The sequence below is a fragment of the Accipiter gentilis genome, chromosome 35 (assembly GCF_929443795.1).
Source record: "Accipiter gentilis chromosome 35, bAccGen1.1, whole genome shotgun sequence".
Classification (NCBI taxonomy): Eukaryota; Metazoa; Chordata; class Aves; order Accipitriformes; family Accipitridae; genus Astur; species Astur gentilis.
In genome coordinates this window covers 9,967,031-9,992,383 of record NC_064914.1, presented here as the reverse complement: position 1 = coordinate 9,992,383, position 25,353 = coordinate 9,967,031, and the positions used below count along the sequence as shown (strand labels likewise).

At 59.0% G+C, this 25,353-nt stretch overlaps 1 protein-coding gene across 1 annotated transcript; it reads right to left on the bottom strand.

Moving 5' to 3' along the window:
• Nucleotides 1-47: 47 nt before the first annotated feature.
• Nucleotides 48-25,251, bottom strand: POLR2A (RNA polymerase II subunit A). Its single transcript, XM_049792623.1, has 29 exons — nucleotides 24,968-25,251; nucleotides 23,067-23,199; nucleotides 22,262-22,398; nucleotides 21,613-21,786; nucleotides 20,121-20,402; nucleotides 19,182-19,343; nucleotides 18,512-18,732; nucleotides 17,852-17,984; nucleotides 16,440-16,564; nucleotides 16,115-16,325; nucleotides 15,387-15,596; nucleotides 14,671-14,839; nucleotides 14,112-14,206; nucleotides 13,129-13,332; nucleotides 11,571-11,793; nucleotides 10,385-10,568; nucleotides 9,134-9,305; nucleotides 8,468-8,573; nucleotides 7,811-8,016; nucleotides 6,966-7,190; nucleotides 6,168-6,414; nucleotides 5,695-5,795; nucleotides 5,502-5,606; nucleotides 4,922-5,104; nucleotides 4,384-4,587; nucleotides 3,641-3,827; nucleotides 3,301-3,414; nucleotides 2,583-2,732; nucleotides 48-1,810 (listed from the first exon to the last, which is right to left on the bottom strand). Exons 1-29 carry the CDS (start codon nucleotides 25,055-25,057, stop codon nucleotides 654-656), a joined length of 5,910 nt encoding a protein of 1,969 aa, XP_049648580.1. The 5' UTR covers nucleotides 25,058-25,251; the 3' UTR covers nucleotides 48-653.
• Between the last annotated feature and the right edge of the window lie 102 nt (nucleotides 25,252-25,353).

Below are 25,353 nucleotides of genomic sequence, written 5' to 3'. Positions count from 1 at the left end.
CCCAAAACCGCCACCAGAAAGTGCCCCATCCCCCCCCCCAAGTTTACCCCCCCTTGTGTGTGTGTCCCCCCATCCTCATTAACTAACAACACCCATAAATTACACCTTACCAAGAGCCACCGTCACCCTCAGTGCGGGTGACACGTCCCCAACACCCCAAAACAGGGGGAAGTCCTCCCCTGCCTGCCCCTCCCCACCCCAACTTGGGGGTCACCCCCCAATTTAAGGGGTCACCTCCAAATTAGAGATTCCCACCCACCCCCCCCCAACTTGGGGGTCAACCCCAACTTAGGGGTTACCCCCAAGCCTAAGGGTCAGTCCCCCAATTTGGGGGTCAGCCCCCAAATTTAGAGATCACCCCCCCACAACTTAAGGGTCGCCCTCCAACTTAGGGGTCACCCCCTAACTTGAGGGTCACCCCCAGCTTCAGTTAACCCCCGACTTAGGAGTCACCCCCCCAACTTGTGGCCAATACCCCAATTTGTCAACCCCAACTTAGGGGTCACCCCCGAAACTTAGCTGTCACCCCCCAACTTTGGGGCTCACTCCCCAACTTGGGGGTCAGCCGCCCCCCAATGTGAGGGGGGGAAAACACCTAATTTGGGGGTCACCCCCACAGCCTGTGGGGGTGTTTGGGGGTCCCTCTGCCCGGCTCAGTTGTCCTCGTCGCTGTCGTCGGGGCTGATGGCCGGGCTGGTGAGGCTGTAGGTGGGTGACGTGGGGCTGTAGCCGGGCGATGTGGGGCTGTAGGTGGATCCCTTGGGGCTGGTGGGGCTGTAGGTGGGTGACGTGGGGCTGTACTTGGGGCTGGTGGGGCTGTAAGTCGGGGAGGTGGGGCTGTATTTGGGGCTGGTGGGGGTGTAGACGGGAGAGGTGGGGCTGTAGGTGGGGGAGGTGGGGCTGTACTTGGGGGTGGTGGGGCTGTAGGTGGGAGATGTGGGGCTGTATTTGGGGCTGGTGGGGCTGTACTTGGGGGAGGTGGGGCTGTACTTGGGGCTGGTGGGGGTGTACTCGGGGGAGCTGGGGCTGTAGCTGGGGCTGGTCGGGGTGTACTTGGGGGAGGTGGGGCTGTAGCTGGGGCTGCTGGGGCTGTAACTGGGGCTGCTGGGGGTGTAGGTGGGCGACTGCGGGGTGTAGCGGGGGCTGGAGGGCGAGTAACTGGGAGAGGTGGGGCTGTAACTGGGGGAGGTAGGGCTGTAACTGGGGGAGGTGGGGCTGTAGTTGGGGGAGGTCGGGGTGTAGTTGGGGCTGGTGGGGCTGTAACTGGGAGAAGTGGGGCTGTAACTGGGAGAAGTTGGGGTATAGTTGGGGCTGGTGGGGCTGTAGTTGGGGCTGGTGGGGCTGTAACTGGGAGAAGTAGGGCTGTAACTGGGAGAGGTTGGGCTGTAGCTGGGGGAAGTCGGGCTGTAACTCGGAGATGTCGGGCTGTAACTGGGCGAGGTGGGGCTGTAACTGGGTGACGTCGGGCTGTAACTGGGCGAGGTGGGGCTGTAACTGGGTGATGTCGGGCTGTAACTGGGAGAGGTCGGACTGTAACTGGGGGAAGTCGGGCTGTAACTGGGTGATGTTGGGCTGTAACTGGGGGAGGTCGGACTGTAGCTGGGGGAGGTCGGGCTGTAGCTGGGGGACGTTGGGCTGTAGCTGGGTGATGTCGGGCTGTAGTTGGGCGATGTTGGGCTGTAGCTGGGCGATGTTGGGCTGTAGCTGGGTGACGTCGGGCTGTAACTGGGGCTCTGTGGGGTGTAGCCCCCAGGTGAGCGCGGCTCGTAGGCAGGTGATGTCGGGCTGTAGCTGGGTGACATGGCGCCACCTGCAGAGAGGACATAGCGGTGTGACGGGAGGCCCCACAGACAGGTGTTGTGGGGTGTTGTAGGGGTATTGTGTGGCACTGTAGGCTGTTGTGTGTTGTGGGGGTTGTTGTAGGGTATTTGGGGTGTTGTGGGGGGTGTTGGAAGCACTGGGGGTGTTATACAGGGTGTTGTGGGGTTCTGTGCAGGCATTGTAGGTTGTTGGGAGTGTTGTGGGGGTCTTTGGGGGGCATTAGGGTGTTGTCCAGGGTTGTAGTATCTTGTGGGGCATTGTAGGGTGTTGGGGGAGTGTTTTGGGGGCGCTGGGGTGTTGTGGGGTGGGTTGTGTGGCTGTTGTCAGGTGGTGTTGGGTTTTGTAGGGGACTGGCGGGTGTTGGGGGCATGTGGTGCTGGTGGCGTGGGGATGTTGCAGCATGTTGTTGGGGCGTTGGGGTGTTGAGAGGGGATTGAAGAGCACTGTAGGGTGTTGTGGAGTTGGGGGGTGTTATAGGGCATGGCATGGGGTATTGTGTTGTTGGGGTGTTGTGGAGGAGTTGTGGGGGCATTGTAGGGGTGTTGTGGGGTCTGGTACAGCATTGTAGGGCATTTTGGGGTGGTGTTGTGGGGAGTCTTGTAGGGCATTGTAGGGTGTTGTGGGGGTGTTGGGGTGTCAGGGTGTTGTAGTGTGTCGTTGGGGCATTGTGGGGGGGTTGCAGGTCATTATAGGGGTGTTGTGGGGGTCCTGTAGAGTGTTGTAGGGTGTTTTGGGGACATGTTTTGGGGTGTTGTACTCACCTGGGGAGGGGATGTAGGGGCTGGAGGGCCCCGGGGAGCCGGGGGAGCCGGGGGTGGGCGACCATGCCGGGGAGTAGCCAGGGCTGAAGCCGCTGGCATCGGAGGCGGCGCTGGGGGAGAAGCCGGCACCCCCCGGGGTCATGCCGCTACCTGGGGGAAGGGGTGGTGTGTCAAAAATGGGGGGTCAGGACCCCCAAAACTGCCCTAGAGACCCCAAATCTACCACAAGGACCCCCCCCCCTTCCATTTGCCTCCAGGATCCCAAATCCACCTCAGGTACCCCCCAGTCTGCCCCCCCCACCTGCTCCTGGGACCCCAAAACTGCCCCTAGGACCCCAAATCTGATCCCAAACTGCCCCAGGGACCACCAGTTTTTCCTCCAGTCTACCCCAGGGACCCTATTCTGTCCCAAAGCCCCCCCCAGCACTCTCCCAGTCCACCTCAGTCCCTCTCAACGACCCCCCCAAACTCTCTAACCCATCTCAGAGTCCCCCAAAACACCCCAGCCCCCCCAACAGCCCCCCAGTCTACCCCAATAACCCCCCCAGTCTGCCCGATGCCACCCCAATCCCACCCCCAGCCATCCCATCGACCCCCATTGTACCCCAGAACTCCCCCAACTCCTCTAACCCACCCCCACAGCCCCCCAAAACACCCCCAAGCCACTCCAATCTGGCCCCCCAGTTTGTCCCAGCACCGCCCCCCCCGCCCCACTCACCTACGCTGGGAGACCAGGCCCCGTAGGCGGGGGTGGCACCCTGGTTCCACGGTGTCATGGCAGGGGACATCCCGCCCATGGGGCTGGGGGCCGACCCGAAGAACATCCCTGTGGCTGTGGAGAGAGGAGGGGGGCACGTTAGGGGGGACCGATGTGTCTGGGGGGGACACCCAAGCGTCCAGGGCTGAGTGGTGGCCATGAGCCCCATGATGTCCTCATGCCACCACCTTTGCGGTGTGTCCCCCTCGTCCCTCATGGGACGCAGGTGTCCGGGTCCTCGAGAGACCCCGGTACCCCCCACCCCATCTCCTCCCGCCATGGTGGGGGACCCAGGACTTACGCCCCCCGACGCCCAGCCCCGGGAGGGCGCTGGGGATCTCCATTCCGTGTTTGCATTTCTCAGCGTCGAGGAGGAGATCGAAGCAGCCGGTGCCGGCGGGCGCCAGTTGACCCAACATGATGTTCTCCGACACCCCCTTCATGGGGTCGCTCTCCCCGTGAGCCGCTGCCTCCATCAGAACATCCACCTGCGTGACGGAGTGGGGAACACACCCCCAAATTCAGGTTGAGGGGTAGAACCTCCAAAACTTCTTCCTGTTACCCCAAAGCCCAACTTCCAGCCCCCCATCAAACCCCTTCAATACCCCAAAACTCCTCCAAGACCCTCCAAAACCCCACTTCCATCCCGCAAACCCCTCCGACACCCCCTAAACCCCTCATCCCAGCTCCCCAAACCCCATTTTCGGCCCAATACCCCAAAACCCCTCCAACACCCCCCAGAACTCATTCCCAGTCCCTCAAACCCCAACACCCCAAAATCCCCCTCCCAGCCCCATTTCCAGCTCCCCAAAGCCCTCCAACACCCCCCTAAACCCCCATTTCCAGCCCCCCAAACTCTCCAGAACTCCCAAATCCCCCTCCCAGCACCCCAACTACCCCCAAAACCTCCCTCCCAGCCCCCGCAAACCCTTCCAACACCCTCAAACCCCTCTCCCAGCCCCACTTCCAGCCCCTCCAAGCCCTTCTAATGGCCCCTCAACCCACTCTTCCAGCCCCCCCCCAAAGTCCCCCTTGTCCACCCACCGTCTCCTCAAAGGAGCACTTCATGAGGGGCCCGGTGTCCTGGCGGTTGACGCCGTGACGGGTGATGGCCATCAGGTGCCCACGGGAGGTCATGGTGTCACAGAGCAGGGCCAGGTGACGGTAGTTGACGTAGGAACCGTCAAAGGAGATGACGTGGTAGAGCTCCCGCTCCAGCGCCTTCCGCACCGCCTCGATCCCCAGCACCTGTGGGACAGGCGGATGATGATGTCTGTTGGAGACCGAGGTGTCCGGGCAACCCAGGACCCAGGCCATCTGGGAAGCCCACCACCCAAAGACCCAGGTGTCCAGGCACCCCACCACTCCGGTGTCTGGGAACCTTGGGGACCCAGATGTCCATCAAATCCCACCACCCCAGGAACCCAGGGCACCCTAGGACCCAGGCATCTGGGAACCCCACCATCCAGGGACCCACGTGTCCAGGAATCCCACTACCTTGGGAACCCAGAAATCCTGGAGACACCATCTTGGAACCCCACCACCCACGGACCCAAGGGTCTGGGCACCCAACCCAACTCACGGTGAAGATCTCGACGATGTCATTGGAGGTGGTGCGGACGGGGTCAACGTCCTTCTCGCTCAGCACCCGCATAAGGCTGACGCCGTCGGTCTCCAGGATCCACTCCTGAAGAGCCTTGAACTCTCCGTCCTCTGTGATGATGATCTTCTTTTTGTTGTCCGTCTGTGGTAGGTGCATGTACACCTGGGGGGAAGGGAAGAGTGGGTTAGCGGCACCCATGGGTGCTCCTTGGGTGGCTGGGGGGATGGCCCAGGCAGCCATGGACCTACAGAAGCATCTACAAGTATCACCATGGGCATCCTGGGCCTCTTAACACGCACATGAAGAATGCCATGTGCTTCTCAGGATCCACCAGGAACCCGGGCGCCCACATAAGCTCCCATGGGTACTACCCAGCTGCCTGGGAGGGACACCCTGAGCACCTGTAAGGACACTCTAGGCACCGAGACACCCTCACACATGTCCACGAGTATCAGCATGGGTATCCCGGACCTCCTAAAGGTCACCATGGAGAATTTCCAGGATCCACCAGGAACCCTGGCACCCCCATGAGCACCCACGGGTGCCCCCGTCCCCCCACCTTGCTGATCTGCTCAATGCCCTGGAGCGTCATGTCCGTCAGCATGTTGGACTCAATACACCGCAAGAAGACGTCGTCATCCATTTTGTCCACCACCTCCTCCTCCTGGAGACACCGAGAGGAACAGGGGGGTGACACCCAGCCCGGGTCATGTCCCCACCACCACCCATGGGTGCCACCGTCCCCGTCCCACCTCCTGCATCTTGTTCTCATCACTGTTCATGATGCGGATCCGCAGCACCAGCTTCTCCGCATTGTCATCGTTGAAGATGCAGTTGAGGTCATCCCCAAAGCCTGGGGTGGGACATGGAATACAGGGGTGGCACCCTGGTCACCTCCCCACCCTGCCAGCCACCCAAAGGCCCTCCATGCTCACCCTGGACCCCCCAAAGCTCCCCAGGAGACCCCAAAGGCCCTCATACTCACCCAGGATCCCCTGAAGGTCAGCATGGAGCGTGCTGGGTTATCCAGGATCCCCAAGTCTTCCTTAGTGCCCTCCATGCTCACCAAGGACCCCCCAAAAGCTCCCCAGATGCCCTCAAGGATCACCCTGGACCCCCCAAAGACCCTCCATGTTCACTCAGGTCCCCCAAAAGGTCCCCCAGATGCCCTCCATGCTCACCCAGGACCCCCCAAAGACCCACCCAGCGTGCCCCCTGGACCCACCAGCATTGATCTTCTCGGCGATTTGCTCCATGGTAAGCTTGCGGTCAGTCATGTGCTTGCGGTCGAGCTCGATGCGGAGCAGCCAGGGTGAGATGCGGCTGACGTCAAAGTCGGGCATCTCGTAGTAGACGTTGACCCACTCCTGGTCCTCAGCCACCACCGTGCCCTGAGGGTTGGGGTCGTAGTAGATGGCGGTGTTGGCCGTCACCTTCCGCAGTGTGGTGTGCTCCAGGCGGCACAGGATGTCCTGGGGGCGGGTGACACGGTGTCAATGCAGGGACAGCATAGGGATATGGGAGATAGCATGGGGATCCAGGAATGGAGGATGTGGGGATGGAGAACATGGGGACCGTGTGGAGGATGTGGGAGATGACATACAGACTCAGGGATGGAGAACATAGCGATGGCATGGAGAACAGGGATGTGGGAGATGACATGGGGATCCAGGGATGGAGAACATGGAGATGACTTGGAGGACATGGGGTTGTGGGCGATGGTATGGGGACCACCACAGGGCCATGAGATCATGAAGTCATGGGGCCACCACAGCACTGCGGAGGGACAGAGTGGTGAGATGAAGCCATGGGGACATAGAGGGGACACAAAGCCATGAAGCCATGGGACCACCCCAGGGCTGTGTGGACACATTGGGGCTGTGGGGCCACCACGGGGCCACCGCAGGACAGGACCTCCACCCAATGCAGGACAAGGGAACCACAGGACCCAGGTTCCTGCTGCTCCCACCATCCATGACGTCCCCGGTCCCCACGGTGTCCCCCATCCCTACAGTGTCCCAACCTTGGCCCTCTCGGCATCGCGGGCACTCTGGCCCAGCAGGAAGACGGTGAGTGAGGGTGTCTTGGGCTTCTTGGAGATGTTGATGAGCTCCTTCAAGCGGGGGACACCCAGGGTGACGTTCTTGGCCGAGACGCCAGCATAGTGGAAGGTGTTGAGGGTCATCTGGGTGGCTGGCTCTCCCAGTGACTGGGCTGCCAGTGCCCCCACCATCTCCCCAGGGTGGGCCTGAGAGGGGGAAAAGGGGTGTCAGGGGGGCCTGAAAAATGTCCCAAAGCTGGATCCAAAGCTCTCTTAGATGTGGCTCCAAAAATGTCCCAGATCTGGACTCAACATTGCCCCAGATCTGGACCAAAGAATTTCCCAAAACTGGTCCTAAACCCCTGATCTGACCCCACCATCTCCCTGGGGGGACATGGGGTCTCAGGGGGCCCCAAAACCATCCCAGGTCTGGACCAAAACCCCTCCTAGATAGGGCATCTAGACTGAAAATTGCCCCATATCTGCCCCCAAGCCCCCATATCTGCCCCCTAAAACCCTGAGATGTCCCCCAAAATGCCTGGACCTACCCCCAGACCCCTAAATTTGCCCCCCCCCCCCCAATGGCCTGATTGAACTTGGACTCAATCTCCCCCAGCAGTCAGTCAAAGGCACCCCAGGATCCCTCAGATCTGCCCCCTAAACCCCCTGATCTGACCTCCAGAGCACTCCAAAACCCCCAAAGCTGACCCTAAAGCTCCAGATCTGCTCCCTAAACCCCTAGATCTGACCCCAAACCATGAGACCTCCTCCCTAAACCTCCTCAATTTCACCCCCAGAGCCCTGGCTCTGCCCCTGGCCCCACTCACGATCGCCTGGTTGAACTTGGACTCGATCTCCCCCAGCAGCCAGTCGAAGGCCTCCCCACTGAGCCGGAACTCTTCCACCATGCGGCGGCTGCAGAGGGTGGAGCGGAGGTGGATGTTGAAGAGCAGTGTGGCATTTTCCTGCGCCTGCCGGCTCAGGGGGTCGTCCCCATTCACGATCACCAGCTTACGGCTCAGCTCCTTCACCCCTGATAAAAATGAGGAGGTTAAGGGGGGACTGCGAGGGGGGCAGAAGGTTCATGGGGGACCCCAAGCCCCACAGCATTTTCATGGGGGTTCTCAATTCCCCCCAGAACCTTCCTGGAAGTCCTGCATGGTCCCCCAACACATTCCAGGGGCACATCAAGTCCCACAACACCTTCCTGGAGGACATCGGAGTCCTCCAAGTCCCCCAGCACTTTCCTGGGGGTTCTTTAAGCCCCCCAGCATCTTCCTGGGCATCGCTGGGGTCCTTGAAGTCCCCCAGCACCTTCTTGGGGGTCATTAGGGTCCTCAAGTCCCCCAACACCTTTTCAAAGGTGTCACAGGGGTCCCCAGATCCTCTGACACTCTCCTGGTGATACTGGGGCTCCCACCAGCACCCCCAACACATCCTTCTGGGCTCTGGATCTTGCTCAATTTGGCCCCCCCCCAACTTACCCTCCACCACCTTGACAGGGTGCAGGTCAGAGGGGAGGCGCGAGTTGATGTGGAAAATTTTTTGGGCGTTCCAGATCATCCGCAGCAGGTTACAGGGGAGCACAACCTGGGTGGGTGGGTGGGGAGAAACAGGGGGTCAGCACCCCAAAATCGGGGCTGTGGTGGGTGAACACGCTCAAAAAATGGGTATGTTGGGTGTTTACCCAAATTTGGGCCACGGAGAGTGCCAAAACCCTAAAAAGGGGAGGCCCAGAAGCAGGGGCAGCACCCCTAAAAGGGCACCTACAAGACAAGGGCTATTCAGGGCTTCCTACTACACCTCAAAAATGGGAGTCAGCACCCTAAAATGGGGAGCTGTAAAGAAAAGACGATCCACAGCTTCTTGCTACACCCCAAAAAGGGGGCCAGAAAGGGGGGCAGCATCCCAAAAAGGGCACTCGCAAAGAAAGGGGGGTTCACTGCTTCCTACTACATCACAAAAAGGGGGACCAGAGTGGGGACAACACCCCAAACCAGGGGTGATGACTGGTTGCACACCCAGCATCCCCGAGAAGGGGTGGTGGCACCACCAGGGACGTCCCCATGGGGGTTCAGAGCCCCCCCAAGGTGCCGGATCAGGGTATGGGTGCTCTTGGTGGGTTTGGGGGTGCCCCCCAGGGGGTTCACCTTGCTGTCACCAGTGGGGAAGATGACCCGCAAGACCTCACGGTCCTCCCGCATCTTCTCGAACTCCCGCTCGAGCTCGTTCTGGATGTGGGCGTTGGAGAGGATGTCCTTGACCAGCTCCTCCTGCAGCGTCCGCCGCAGCGCCCGCTCGTTGGTGTAATCAAACTTGAACCTGGGGTGGGGACACACACAGTAGATGATGGGGGGGGGACAGGGACACCAGGGATGAGGGGACGCCGGCGCGAGGGGGTTGGATGTGGAGAAGACGCTTGTGCGGGGAGGAGCAGGCTGGGGACATGAGCATGGGTCCACCTTGGTGAGGAGCAGTTTGACATCACCAAAACATGACGCACATTGGGAAGCAGCAGCTTGGGGACACCAATATGAGTGCAGCTTTGGTGAGGAGCAGGTTGGGGATGTCAGAATCCACCCAGCTCTACAGAGGAGCAGCTTGGGGACACCAACATGGGTCCAGATTTGGTGAGGAGCAGCTTGGGGACACCAACATGGGTCCAGCTCTGTGTAGAAGCAGCCTGGGGACTCCAAAATGTGCTCCAACTTTGGAAGGAGCAGATTGGAGACACCAACATGGGCTCCAACTTGTGGAGGAACAGCTTGGTGACACAAACATGGTCCCCAACTTTGGGGAAGAGCAGCTTGGGGACATTGAAATGGCCTCTAACCTGGGGAGAATCATCTTGGGGACATTAATATGCTCCCACCTCTGGGCAGCAGCTTAGGGACACCAACATCGTCCCCATTTTCCAAAGGAACAGCTTGGGAGACCCCAAAATGTGCCAAATTTGGGGAGGAGCACCCCGGGGACATGAAAATGGGTCCAGCTTTGGGAGGGAGTAGCTTGGGGACCCCAGGATGTGCTCTGCTCTGGGGAGGAGCAGCTTGGGGACATAAAAACAAAGCCCACCCTGGGGAGAAGCAGCTTAGGGACACAAACACAGGCCCCAGTTTGGGGAGGAACAGCTTGGAGACTCCAAAATAAGCCCCAGTTTGGAGAGAAGCAGTCTGGGGACATCAGTGTAGGTCCAGCTCCAGGGAGAAGCAGCCTGGGGACTTCAAAAGGGGTCCAGCTCTTGGAAGGAACAGCTCAGGCACCCTCCAAGATGGGCTCAGCTCTAGAGCAGCAAGCTGCTGGCTCCTCCTCCAGGACTGCAACCCGCTCTGGGACATTCCCCCCACTCAAAAAAAAAAAAAAAAAAAAAAGTATCCCGCCACAGGCAGGTGGCCCCTCACTTCTTCTCGAAAGCCTTGTTGGAGGGCTTGAGGGTGGCCAGGTTCTGGAACTCGACGCTCTCGCCCGCCAGCCCGTCCTCCCCATAGCGCAGCTGCACCACCTGGTTGATGGAGTTACGGACCGTCGCGTCATACTTCACCATCACCGACTCCATCGACTTGATCAGCCGCCGCTGGATGTACCCTACGAGAGGGACAGGGGGACACACGTTGTCACCCCGGGTGGGGGAACTGGGTGTCCTGGAGGACTCTGGGAGGTCCCTAGGAGGCATCTGAAGAGGGTATGGGGGTCCCTGGGGAGCTCCAGAGAGGAAAGGTGGGGGCACAAGGATCCCTGGGGTAAGGCTGAGAGTCCCTGGGGGGCATAGATGGGGCCACAGGGGGATCTGGGGAGGGGTTGGAGGTCCTGGAGGGCTTCAGGAGACCCCAGGAAGCATCTGGGGAGGGTTTAGGGGGCCCCAAGTGGCTCCAGAGAGGAAAGGAGGGGACACAGGGGGATCTGGGGATCCTGGAGAACTTTGGGGGCATCTGAAGAGGGCTTAGGGGTCCCTGGGGAGGAAAGGTGGGGACACAGGGACCATCAGAGAAAGTCAGAGAGGCCCTGGGGGCTATAGATGGGGCCACAGGGGACTGGTGGTGAGCATTTGGGGGGTCCTGGAGGGCTTCAGGGTCATCTGGGACCCCACAGGTGGCTCCAAGGAAGAAAGATGCGGACACCAGAATCCCTTGGGGACACAGATATGACCACAGGGGGCTATGGTGAGGGCTTGGGGGTCCTGGAGAACTTTGGGAGCATCTGGGGAGGGGTTGGGGGTCCCTGGAGCCTCCAGAGAGGAAAGGTGGGGGCACAGTGATCCCTGAGGAAGGTCTGAGAGTCTCTGATAGGCATCTGGGGAGCACAGAAGGGGTCCCAAGGGCTCTGGGGAAGGGTTGGTGGTCCTGAAGAACTTTGGGGGACCCCAGGAGGCATCAGGGAAGGGTTTGGGGTCTGAGGGTCACAAGGGACCCCCATGACAAGGTAGGGGCACACATGGGGAGCTCCAGGGAGGGTTTGCAGCACTCGGGGAGGACACTACGAGTCCCTGCGGCACTTGGTGGCCCCCATGAAGATGGGTTCACCACAATGGGGGTACATGGAAAAGACAGGGCAGCCTGGGGGTGGGATTGTGTGGGGCAGGGGGCTGACCGGTCTCAGCCGTCTTGACAGCAGTGTCGATGAGACCCTCACGGCCACCCATGGCGTGGAAGAAGAACTCGGTGGGGGTGAGGCCAGCCAGGTAGGAGTTCTCCACAAAGCCCCGGCTCTCAGGGCCGTAATCATCCTTGATGAAGTGGGGCAGCGTGCGGTGCTTGAAGCCGAAGGGGATCCGCTTACCCTCCACGTTCTGCTGCCCCACCACTGCGATCACCTGCCGGGGGGGGGCAGTTGGGGGGGGACATTGTAGTTGGAGGCCGTAGGGGTACAGCAGGGGCACCCCCAGACCTCAGAAAGACCACCAAAACCCATAGGGAACATCCCAAGGGCCTGTAGGTATCCCCAAGGTACATCGGTGATGTTCATCTTGGAGGCTAACCTCACCATGGACCACCATGATGATCCATGGGGACGACCACCATGATGATCCATGGGGACGACCACCATGATGATCCATGGGGACGACCACCATTCTCCCTAAGCATCCCGGATGCCCACAGTGAACAGCCCAAGGGCCTGTAGGGATCCCAGTGTACCTGGAAGATGTTCACCATGGTGACCAACATCACCATGATGATCCATAGGGTCCCCATGGATCTCACAGGGACCCCTCAAGACCCCACAGTAATCAACTTGGTCTACCCAGACCCCATAGGAATCCTTGATCCCTGCAGGGAACGTCCCATAGGCTTGCAGGGATTCCCAACATAGCTGGGAGACGTTCATCTTGGAGGCCAACATCACCATGGACCACCATGTTGACTTGCAGGGTCTCCCGAAACCCCTCAAGACCCCGGAGTGGTCAACTTGGTCCCCCCAGACTCCATAGGAATCCCTGATCCCCATAGGGAATGCCTCAAGGGCTGTAGGGATCCAAAATGTAGCTGGGAGGCGTTCATCCTGAAGACCAACACTACCATGGACCACCATGAGGACCCACAGGGGACCCCCAGATCCCACAGGGACCCTCCAGACCCCAACAGTGATCAACCGTGGTCCCACCAGACCCCATAAGAATCCTAGATCCCTGGAGGGCCTGTAGATCCCAAGGGCCTGTAGGGATCCCTAATGTACCTGGGAGATGTTTAGCTTGGAACCCTTGGCACCCATGGACCCCTGTGAGGACCCCACAGAGATCCCCTAAACCCCACACAGACCCTCCTGGCACCCTCCAAGCTCCATAGGGGCTCCCCAAGACCCCTCAGAGCCCCCAAATACCCAGAAGATGTTAATCTTGGAGCTCTTGGTGCCCACCACCACCACAGACCCCCCAGGAGGACCCTGAGGAGGTCCACTAAACCCCACAGGGACCCTCCCAAACCCCAAAGAGATCCTTCTGGCAGCCCTCCAAGACCCCATAGAGCCCCCAAATACATGGCAGATGTTCTTTTTGGAGCTCAAGGTGCCCACCACCACCACAAACCCTCAAGAGGGCCCCACAGAGGTCTACAAAACCCAACAGGAACCCTCCCAAACCCCACAGAGCTCTTCCTGGCACCCCTTGGAGCTCACAGGGCCCCCCCCAAGACCTCATAGGGTCCCCCAATACCTGGGAGATGTTGATCTTGGAGCCTTTGGCGCCTGACACCACCATGGACTTGAAGTTGTTGTACTCAGAGAGGGACTTCTGGGCAGAGGAACCAGTCTTGTCACGGGCATCGTTGAGGATGCGGTTCACCTGGTTCTCAAAGGTCTGCCGCAGCGTGTTGCCTGGGGTGGGCTCCAGCTCGTTGTTGTGGGCCTTCTCAATGACCTGCCACCCCACCAGAGTGTCACTGGGGCACCCCAAAACCCTGAGAACACCCCAGGATGTCTCAAGGGGGGCTAGAAGTGATGAAAACCACCTGTGGAGGGTCCCAAAGTGTCCTAGGGGGACTGGGGTGTGCTAAATGGGTAGGGAGTACCCCAAAACCCTCCTGGCATTGTTGGGGATGCTCCAAAGCACCAAAGAGCACCCCAAAATGTCCTAGGGAAACTGGGGACACTCCAAAACCCCCGAGTGCACCCCAAAATCTCTTGAAGAAACTGTGGATGCTCCAAAACCCAAGAGAACACCCCAAGATGTCCCAGGATCTCTGGTGATGACCCAAAACCCCAGGGAGCACCCCAAAATATCATAGGAGAGAACCAGGGATGCTCCAAAACACCAGAGAGTACCCTAAAGTGTTCCCAATATCACTGGGTGTGCTCTAAAACTGCAGGGAGCACCCCAAAATGTCCCAGGATGGTTGAGGATGCTCCAAAAACCTAGGGAGAATCTTATATCATGCTCCCTCGATCCCACAGCATCACTGAGGCACCCCAAATCCCTGTAGAAACACAAGGGGGCCCAAAACCTTGGGAAGCACCCCCCAACTTGCTGGGACTCACTGTCATCACCAAGGGAGACCCCAAGAAGCACCCCAAATTCACCCTGTCAGCCCCCAGATCCCACAGCCCCCCACCAAAGAAACCCCAAATTCCAACCAGATCCCACAACATTATTCAGGCCCCCCCAAAACCCCAGGGAACCCCCCAAAACCCACAACCCACCTCTATGACATCCTGCTTGGCTTTCTTGATGGTGTTCTGGATGTCCTGGTAGGTCTTTGCGTCAGCGATGGAGTCCCCAATGCCGATCGTGTGGCCTGGAAGTGGGAAACGGGGGGGGGGGGGGGGGTCAGGTCGGTGTTCCCCACTCTATATCCTGTTCTTCCACGCAGGGTGCCCCTCACCCCAAAAACAACCCTCTGCAATATTCTCCTGACCCCAGGGGAGATACCTGGGTCCATATATCAGAAAAGGGAGTCCAAAGGCCCCCCACGGACAACAAGGTCCTCATAGTGCCAAAAAAGGTGGTCCAAGACCCCCCCCAGTACACCTGCATCCCTGCTGTCCCCAAAAGAGGGGGTCCAAGGGCCCCCCCAAGACACCTTGGTCCCTGTTGTCCTGAAGAATGGAGTCCAAGAGCCCCCAAGGACACCCAGGTCCCCTCTGCCCCACAAAAATGGGGTCCGAGAAGGTCCCTAGAAGTCTAGAGCCCCATTTTGTGCCATCAAGTGGGGTCCATGCACAACCCCCACCCCCCCCAGATTCCTGGGTCCACACTGACCCTCAATGAGGAGCCAGTTGTTGATGACGGTTTGGATATTGCTGTAGAAGAGGCGGGTAGTGTCGTGTCCCATTTCCAGGTAGGAAATATGGACCAAGGAACCTGCTGAGGTGCCCAATGACTTCTTGCAGAGGATGCCCATGATCAGTTCTCCATTCTCCACGACCACCTACAAAGAAGGGGTGTCAGCCCCCCCCCCAGTCTCTGGAGACACCCCCTCATGGTTCACCCAACCACCCTTGAGGACCCTTGTGTCCTCCAGCTAGCCCAAGGCACCCATCAACTGCCCCAGCGTGTCCCCAGACACCCCGAGGGTCCTCCATACCCACTGCACCCAGCCCAAGGCTCCCCCCAGTGTGGGACCCCTCCTAGGCACCCCCAAGTCCCACCAAGCCCCCCCCAGAGCACCCCCAAGCCCCCTCAAGTCCCACCAAGCCCCCCCAAGAGCACCCTCATATCCCACCAAGCCACCTTCAAGGTCTCACCAAGCCCCCTCAGACCACCCTCAAGTCCCACCAAAGCCCCCCCAAACCACCTTTACATCTTACCAAGCCCCCCTCAGATCATCCTCAAGTCTCACCAAGCCACCTCAGAGGACCCATCATCCACCCAGGGGCCACCCAACCACCCATAAAGTCCTCCGTACCCTCTTCTCCCACCCACTTCACTCCTTACAACCACCCCAGGGACCCCCCAGACATCCCCCAGCCCCCCACCTTTGTGTCCCCAGGGGAGATATGCTTGTAGGGCCCACTGTCCTCGTCATCGGGGTGGGTGCTGTGGGTGCGGATGCAGTTGATGTGTCCAGGGATGATGAGGGAGAAGATCTGTTTGCCCGTCCAGAGGGGACGGGGTTTCAAGATGGCAGGTTGGGGCACCTTCCCGTCCCATGTCGAGAGGAACATCAGCAGGTTCATCACCTCCCCCTGCGAGTCAGGGACACCCCGTCAACACCCGAAAAACAGCCACAGCACAGAGATACCCCCCAAAAATCTCCTCCAAGATCTCCTGCAAGCCAGGAATACCCCAAATCCTCCTACCGCAACTCAAAAATGCCCCCAAGTACCCCAAAAAAACTTCCTGCTGATCAAGGAGACCCCATAAGGACACCCCAAATCCTTCCATCACAGCCCAAAGATGCTCCAAAAGCTCCCCCAAACCCTCCTGTAGCCCAAGGACACCCCAAAAGCACCCCAAATCCCATGTCACAGCCCAAAAACATCCTCCCACCCCCTAAAACACCTCTGCAAGCCCAGGGACACCCCATCAGCACCCCTACAGTCTGGGGATGGTCCTGTAGCCCAGGGACACCCCTTTTGTGGGTGACAGGCACCCTAGGAGCACCCCAAAACCCTCCTACAGCCCAAGAACCCCCCCCAAACCCCACAAAAGCCTGATACAGATCCCAAATCTTGGTCTGTGCCTGCCAGCCCCCCCAACTCACACGCTCAAGGAAGACATCACGCTTAGTGAACTTGCGGACAGCGGTGAGGGTGTCCTGGACAATGCCCATGACAGGACGGTTGGATTGGGGGGTGACGATCATTCGGGGGACCATGGCCAACTCCTGGATCTCGGCTCGCGTCTCCAGGGACTGCGGAAGGTGGAGGTTCATCTCGTCCCCATCGAAATCCGCATTGTAGGGGGTGGTGACGCTGTGGGGATAGTGGTTATGGGTTATGGGGCACCCACACAGGTTTGGGGACACCAAGGGTCTGCAGCAGGGCGGGTTTGGGGTGACGGGGGCAGTTTGGGGGTGTAGGGGGTACCTGAGATTGAGGCGGAAGGTGGACCAGGGCAGGATGCGGACACGGTGGCCCATCATGGACATCTTGTGTAGGGTGGGCTGGCGGTTGAAGATGACGATGTCCCCATCACACATGTGTCTCTCTACCTGCAGATGCAGCCGAGGGTCAGTCTGGGCCTGGCCCTGCACCCCCAAGACTGGGGCAGGGACCTCAAAAGCAGGGCACACCCCAAAAAACATCATCTCCACAAACCCTAAAACTCAGGTTTTGTCCCCCAATACCCACAGCTCTTTGTGAACCCCAAGGGGCTGACCCCAAAAAGCTGAAGCCCTTTGGGGACCTGTCCTGGTTTCAGCTGGGATAGAGTTAATTGTCTTCCTAGTAGCTGGTACAGTGCTATGTTTTTGAATTAGGTATGACAAAAATGCTGATATCACTGATGTTTTCAGTTGCTGCTAAGTAATGTTTAGTCTAAAGCCAAGGATTTTTCAGCTCCTCATACCCAGCCAGCGAACAGGCTGGAGGGGCACAAGAAGCTGGGAGGGGACACAGCCAGGGGCAGCTGACCCAAAGTGGTATTCCATACCATGGGATGTCACGCCCAGTATATAAACTGGGGGGAATGGGGGTTGGGGGACTGCCGCTCAGTGACTAACGGGGCACCCATTGGTAGGTGGTGAGCAATTGCATTGTGCATCACTTGTATATTCCAACCTTTTTATTATTACTATTGCTATTTTATTTGTTATCATTATCATTATTATTTTTTTTTCTATTAAACCATTCTTATCCCAACCCACAATTTTTACTTCTTTTCCATTTCCTCCCCCATCTCACTGGGTGGGGGGAAGTGAGTGAGCGATGCTTAGCTGCTGGCTGGGGTTAAACCCCAACAGGACCCTAAAACCAAGGGCTGAACCCCCAAAATGTCAGGGTTTTTCAGGGACCCCAAAAGCAGGTACTGTACTGACACTCCAAAGTCTTCAGGGATCCTAAAACCCACTGTTTGTCCCTAAATACCCACAGCTCTTCATGAACCCCAAATCAAGCACTGACTCCCAAATATTTGAAGCTCTTCACGGACCCCAAAACCAGGACTCTTCAGGAACCCTAAACCCCATTTTTATTCCCCAAACACCCCTAGTTCTTCCTGAACCCCCAAACCAGGCAGTGACTCCTAAAATCTAGAGCTTTTTGTGAACCCCAAAAGCAGCAACTGGCCCCCAAATACTCAGAACTCTTCATGAACCCCAAAATCAGGCACTGACACCCCCCCCCCCCAACTCCTCAGAGACCTAAAAACCAAGGACTGAGCCCCAAAACACCAGCACTCTTCAGGGACCCCAGCCATGCAGACCCTGGAGGAGCAGTTTTGGGATGCATCCCTCCCAATTTGGGCGATATCCCCCCCCAATTTTGGGGGTGAAGCTCACCTTGTAGCCGATCTGGAGGTGGAGGTCGCTGGGTTTGGGGTGGAAGCGCAGGTCGATGCGGTCCCCGTTGTCCCGGATGATGTACTTGGCCCCGGGGTATTGGCTGTTTCCCCGGCGCACCAGCTCCTGCAGCCTGGAGTGGGGCGGGGGGCATTTGGGGTTCAGGGGGGGTTCATGTCACCCTAGAGCACCCCACTGTCCCCAAACCCACACCCCACACTCTCCCTATGGGTGTTGGGTGCCCCCCATGTCCTTCCCACACTCTCCTTGGGGCTCAAAATGTGCCCCCCACCAATGCCACTTGTACTCCCTCCAGGCACCTGTACCCCCCAACATCTCCCACAACCTCTCTGCATCCCCCCAATGTCCCCCACACCCGTCTTTGTCCCTGTGTCCCCCCACGTGTCCCCGTATGCCCAAAGTCCCCCATTCCTCCTCCATGTGTCCCCAAAGTCCCCCACTCCTCCTCCATGTCCCCATGTGCCCCTCAACACGCCCCCCACCCTCTCCACTTCTCCACATCGCCATTTAATGTCCCCCCAATGTTCCCACATACCATCTTCATGCTTCCCACACCCACTCTACCTCCCCATATATCCCCCTTAACATCCCCCCTATGCCCCTCCAAAACACCCCACGCCCCGTCCCGTCCCCCCCGACCTGTCGATGTTGAAGGGGGTGACGATTTCGGCGAAGGTCATGTTGGCGGCGATGGAGCGGGGGACGCCCACTTGATCGATGGCCAGATTGGGGTCGGGGGTGATGACGGTGCGGGCAGAAAAATCCACCCGCTTCCCCATCAGGTTCCCCCGCACCCGACCCTCCTTCCCCTTCAACCGCTGCTTCAGGGACTTCAGGGGACGCCCCGACTTCTGCATCGCCTGGGGGAGGGCAATAAAAACAAAGGGGGGGTCAGGAGAGGGGCATCAAACACCTGGGGGGGGACCCCAACTTCTACATGGCCTGGGGGACCAAAAAAGGGGGTTGCGGGGGCTTGACGCCCCAAAACCCCCCAAAGATTCAGCATCAGCCAGAGGAGGGGGGGACAGTGGTGGGATTTAGGTGGGCATGAGCTCCTGCCACAGCCCGGGAGGGGGTCAGGGGGCTCCCAGCATGCTTTGCTCCTGCCTGTACTTCCAGCACACCCTGCCCACACTCCCCCCACGCTCTGCCTGCACTCCGTCCTTTCCCCTGCTCCCAGCACACCCTGCCTGCCCCCCCAGCACACACAGCCCCCCCGCCTGTGCTGCCTACGTGCCCTGCCTGCACTCTCACCGTGCCCTGCTCCTGCCTGCACTATGCCCTGCCCGCACATCCTCCCCCGCCTCACCCGCGGCAGGCCGGGCAGCTCGTTGTCCACCATGGTGGCCACGTGGAACTGGAGGAGTTTGACATCCTCGGCAATGACGTGGGCGGCCGCCCCGTTCTGCTCGTTACGGCGTAGCTGGTTGTTGATCTTCACGATGTCAGCCAGTTTGTGGGTCAGATCATCCTGGGGGGGAACCCCAAAAATTAACATGGCGGGGGGCCAGGGGGAGCCCTGCAGTGCAGGCAGCACCCCCAAAATGCATCAGGGAAGCTCCAAAATGAAGCATGGATGTCCATTATCTGGAAACACCAAGAGATACCCCAAAAAGCACTAGGTGACCCCCCAAAACTGAATCAGGGACGCCCCAACAACTGGGGACACCCCAAAAGGCAAGGGAGACCCCCAAAATACAGTAGGGACCCCAAAAACAGGGTATACCCCAGAAAGCACCAGAGAACACCTCAAAAGGCACTAGGGGATCCCCCTGAGGTCCATCAGGGATCCCCGAGTCCAGGGATCACCCCAAATCACATCATGGACACCCCCTCAAACCATATCATGGTCCCTGGAGTCTCCCCAAAAACCCTCCCAGGGACCCCAAAACCCCCCAGACACACCAATACCCCTCTCCAAGACATTCATGACAGTGGGGTGCACAGGGGCAGGGGGATTCACTGGCAGCCTCAGGGACCCCCAAATGTCACCCCAAAACTTCTCCAGAGACCCTCATTTCTCCTCAAGACACCCCCCCCCCCAAGGTGTCTGGGACCCCCCAAAAAGTGGACCCCAGCATCCAGGCCCCACTCTGTTGCAGGCAGAACCCTGGGTGCACCCCAGTATGATCATGTAGGAGGGATGGCACAGGCAGCCCCCCCAACCCAGAGACCCCAGTATCTCCCTGGGGACCTCAATACCACCCCAGGAACACCCAAAAAGCAGACCCTAGTATCCGGGCCCCACCTGATTACGAGCAGAACCCTGCATGACAACAGCAGGGCGCACGGAGAGGGGGGGTACGGGCAGAACGGTGCAGACCATCCACTCGGGGCGAGCAAATTTGGGATCCATGCCCAGAACGAAACATTCCTCATCTGAGATGCGCTTGAAGATCTCATGCACCCGCTCGGGGCTGAGCAGGATCTTCTTTTCCTGCGAATCCTCATTGACATGCTTCCACTCGGCATAGAGCTCCAAACCCGAGCGACGGATGCGGGGCTGGTATCGCCCGCACCCTCCGTGGCCCTGGACAGGAGAGACAGGGGATTAATGGGGTCACGGGGGCATTAATGGAGACATGGGAGCATTAACAGGGGCATTAACGAGGAGTTGGACCCAGGGCTGGTACCACCCACACCCTCTGTGGCCCCAGATGGGGGGGTTAATGGGGAGATGGGGGCATTAACAGGGTCACAGAGGCATTAATGGGGATATTACTGGGGAGATAGGAGCATTAAAAGGGGAGATAGAGGCATTAACGGGGTCATAGAGATCTTAATGGGGAGATATGAGCATTAAGGAGGGAGATGGGGGCATTAATGGGGGCATTAATGGAAAAATAGAAGCATTAATAGGTTCACAGAAGCATTAACATGGATGTTGATGGGGAGATTGACCATTAAGGGCACCACAGGGGCATTAACAAGGGCGGTAATAGGGAGACAGGAGCATTAAGGGGGGAGATGGGGCATTAACGGAGTCACGAGGGTGTTAGTGGGGAGACAGAGGCATTAAGGGGGAGATGAGGGTATTAACGGGGTCACGGAAGCATTAACAAAGTTGTTAATTGCAACATAAGAGTATTAACAGGGGAGATGAGGCATTAACAAGATCACAGGAGTATTAACAAGAGTGTTACTGGGTAGATAGTGGCATAAAGGGGGGACATGAAAGCATTAACGTAATAGGAAAATAAAAGCATTAACGGTGTCAGAGGGCATTAACGGGGAGATATAGGCATTAAGGGGGGAAAATGGAGCATTAACAAGGGTGTTAATGAGCAAATAGGAGCATTAAGGGGGGAAATGAGTGCATTACTGAGGGCATTAACAGGGACCCAGTGGCATTAACGGGGCTGTTAATGAGGACACAGGAGCATTAATGGGGGGCTGGTACTGCCTGCACCCCCCATGGCCCTGCTGGGGCATTAACAGGGACCCAGGCACATTAACGGGGCGTTAACGAGGATATGGGGGCATTAATAGGGGACCTAAACTTATTAACAAGTATTAACAGGGGATATGGGGGCATTACAGGGACACAGAGGCATTAACGGAGGGCATAAGGGTGCCACCACCCCCACAACCCAACTTGGGGGGACCACAAGTCACTAACAGGGACAGATCCCACCCCAACGTGTCCCCCCCAGCCACCTCTGAGGGGACATTCGGGTCCAGCCCCCAGAGAGGTACTCATAACCCAAGAGGGGATTTTGGGGTGCAAGGGGGGTCCCCACCTTCTCCTTGGTGAGGTCCTCATCACCCTCAGGCTGCTCCACCCCAAATTTGTGGTCCATCTCCTCGCCCCCCTCGCAGATGTTCTTCCCCTTGCAGAGGTCGTAGACGTGCGTCAGCCGCTTCTTGGGTTGCCCCTTCGATTTCCCCAAAATATCCTTGATTTTGGGGTTGTTCTGCTCAAAAAAACATATAATTTGGGGGTCACAAGGGGCTAGGCGCCATCCCAACATGGTCACCCACCATCTCCAGGGACCACCCAGCAGATGACAACCCTGCGTGCCCCCAACTCTGTCACCTCCTCTTGGTGTGTCCCCCAAGTCCATCACCTTCTCTTGGTGTCCCCAAAAGTCCATCACCTCCTCTTGGTTTGTGCCCCCAACCTTGTCACCTACTCTTGGGGCCCCCCCCCATTCCAGCAAGCCTCAAACTGGTCCCAGTGCCCAACTGGGAGACACAACTGGTAAATACAACCCAACATGATGAGACACGGATGATGCCACCACAGCTTCAGGGTGCCACCACAGGGCTTCTTCTGGGGGGCAAGCATGTGAGGGATGAAGCCTGCCACCATCCCCAATTTGGGGGCACCACGGTGACCCCCCTCACAGTGGTTTTTCTTTTGTGGGGGGTGGCGGGGGGGTGCCTCACCGAGTCCACCAGCAGTTTGGAACAGAAGAAGCAAACACAACGCAGGATCTTCATGGTCTTGCCCAAAAAGCCCACGTGGAAAACAGGCTTGGCCAGCTCGATGTGACCAAAGTGGCCTGGGCACTCTGTCATGTTACCTGGAGCGGAGGGACACCCTGTTATTTTGGGGGCTCCTGGGATTTGGGGACACCCTCCCCCAGGGTTTTGTGAGAGCAGATGGGTTTTGGCAGTGGGTCCCACCAGAAGTGTGGTCAGGAGTTGGAGTTGAGGTGAGGCCAGAGTGGGTGTGAGGGGAAATAAGGTGCTGAAAGGAGATCACCCCCAAAAAGGGGATCCCCAAAAAAAGAAGCCCCCCCCAAGAAAAGGGAGCCCCCAGAAAAGACAAGACCTCCCCAAAAGAGAAGGACCCCTGCAAGTTGTCCCAGAGTCGGCCTAAATTGAGGAAAGGCGGTCCTGCAACTTGGGGCAGGTAGTGAAAGTGGGGGACTGTCGGGGATCATTCCCTTTTCCAGCCATAACATATAACGCAGAAGATCCCCCCCCAAAATGGGGCTCCCCCAAAAAAGGAGGATCCCCCCCCAAAACGTCCCAGAGTGGACGTGTATGGAGATGGGGTGCTCCTGTGCAGGACTAAGAAAATTGAGGGGGAATGGGGTGCTCCAGGGTTTCACCCCCTTTTTCCTCCCATAACACTGAGAAGCCTCCCCAAATGTTCCTCTAAACACAAGCACCCCCAAATCCCACCCCCTTCCCCAGGAACACACCCCAGTTTCCCCATGAGGTTTTGCAGGGGAGCCCCACTCACCAGCACAGGTCTGGCAGCGCCCCGTCCTCTCAATGACACCCTGACGGGGGTCCATGAGCCCCCCGAGTTTGGGGCGCCCCCCCTCCGTCGTTTCGGGGTACTTGATGCCCCCCTCAGTCACCGACATCCGTTTCTGGTGGGGGAAGAGAAGGGGTGTGAGGGGAAACTGAGGCACACGGGGAGCCCCCAGCCCCCCCAATTTGTCTCCTAAGCACCCCAAGGGACACCCTCAGCACCCTAAGACTTCCAAATACATGGGGGCATGCCAAATCATCCCCCTGAGGTGACCACAACCCACCTTCCAAGCACCCCGATACTCTCCCCCCCCCTCCAAAGGATCCCCTGACAACCCCAGTCACCCCTGGGGACTCCAAGGCGGCTCCAGGGGACCCCAATACCCCTTCAGGGGACCCCATGGCACCTTCATGTCCCTTCAGAGATTCCCTGGACACTCTCAGGGATCCTAGCACCCTTCAAAACTCCAACACCCCTCCAGAGCCCTCCTGGGGACCTCCAGGGATTCCAAGACCCCTTCAGGGTACCCCAGAAACTCCAACAAATCTCCAGGGTGTACCAACACCCCTTCATGGGCCCCCACTGCCCCAGCAGAGCACCCAGTGACTCCTATGCTCTTCTGGAGGCCCCCTCAGCACCCCAATGCTCCCCCAGGACCATTCCAGAGGCCTCCTGGGCACCCCTAGGGACCCCAGTGTCCCTCAAGGACACCCTCAGCCACTCCTAGGGACCCTAATTCCCTTTCAAGGCACCCCTGGTCATCCCAATACCCCTCCAATGCACTTTAATGCTCTTCCAGAAGCTCCCTGGACAGCCCCAGGATCCCAGTGTTCCTCCAGGGCACCCCTGGGCATCCCCAGAGACACCAAGGCCCCTCCAGAGGCCTCCCAGGTAACCCCAAGAACCCCCACAGTCCTGCAGTGGTCCCTGGGTCCCTCCTGACTGCCAGTGCCTTTCCAGGGCACTCTCAGGGACTCCAAGACCCCTCCAAAGCCGCCAATGCCCCTCCAAGACACCCTAGGAAACTCAACTCCCCTCCAAAGGCACCCTGACCATCCCCAGGGACCCCAAAGCCCCTCCAGGGCACCCCAGGAACCCCAGTTTTCCTCCTGGGCATCCTCAAGGACCCCAAGGGCCCTCCAGAGCACCCCAGGCATGCCCAGGGACCCCAATTTTCCTCCAGGGCATCCCTAGACATCCCCAGGGACACCAAGGCCCCTCCAGAGGCCTCCCGGGTACCCTCAAAAACCCCAACAGTTCTCCAGAAGCCCCTGAGACCCTCCAGAGACCTCGTGGACACTGCCAGTGCCATTCCAAGGCACTCTCAGGGACTCCAAGAGCTCTCTAAAGCCCCCAATACTCCTCCAAGACACCCTAGGAAACTCAACTCCCCTTCAAAGTACCCTGACCATCCCCAGGGACACCAAGGCCCCTCCAGGGCATGCCCAGGGTCCCCACTGTCCTCCAGAGGCCTCCTGGGTACCCCCAGGAACCCCAACAGTCCTCCAGAGACCTAGTGGACGCCCCCAGTGCCATTCCGGGGCACCCTCAGGGATTCCAAAACCCCTCCAGAGCCCCCAGTGCCCCTCCAAAACACACGAGGAAACTCAACGCCCCTCCGAAGGCACCCTGACCGTTCCGCGGCACCCCAAAACACCCCAACGTTCCCTCCTCCCTCTCCCTCACAGCGCCGCCCCCAACCTCCGGGGGGCGCTACACTCCGTCAGACACCGCCCGCCCCCGGGGCCTCTCTATCCCCCCCTCTCGGTGCCCCGGCGCCATTTCCCCGCTGCCGTTCTTCGACCCCCCGTTCCCCCCCTTCCCTTCCCGTCCCTCTGCCACCGTTCCTCCCCTTTCCCCCCATCCCCCCTCCCTTCCCCCGGTACCATCTCATCGGGGCTGAGGATGCCGAACTGGACTCGTTTGATGGTGCGTAACGGGCAAGCGCTGTCGCCCGAAGGCGGCCCACCGTGCATGGCGCCGGTCGAACCGCGGCCTCACGCCGCCTTCGCTACTTAAAACAAAACAAACGAAAAAAAAAACCAAAACACACACCCCCCCCCCCCCCCCCCACCTCAGGGGCCCTCACGGAAAACCCCCACGGGGGGGGGAAAAAACAGCCGGCCACCCCCCCCCCCCCCGCTGCCTCCCTCCTTTTTACTCCTTTCGCTCCGCGCTCCCCGGCGCGACTGAGCATTCGGTGCCCCCCGCGCCTCCTTATATAGACTCGCCCCCTGCACGGGGCGGACCGCGGACAGCGGCAGGGGCGGGA

Bases quoted from the DNA above. Each gene is read 5' to 3' on its own strand.
- POLR2A (XM_049792623.1), bottom strand. From the start codon at position 25,057: ATGCACGGTGGGCCGCCTTCGGGCGACAGCGCTTGCCCGTTACGCACC. The intron at 8,574-9,133 runs GTGAACCCCCTG...CCACCCACCCAG, and splicing joins TCCCCACTGGTGACAGCAAG to GTTGTGCTCCCCTGTAACCT. The intron at 5,105-5,501 runs GTGGGGGGACGG...CCTTCCCCCCAG, and splicing joins GCATTGAGCAGATCAGCAAG to GTGTACATGCACCTACCACA.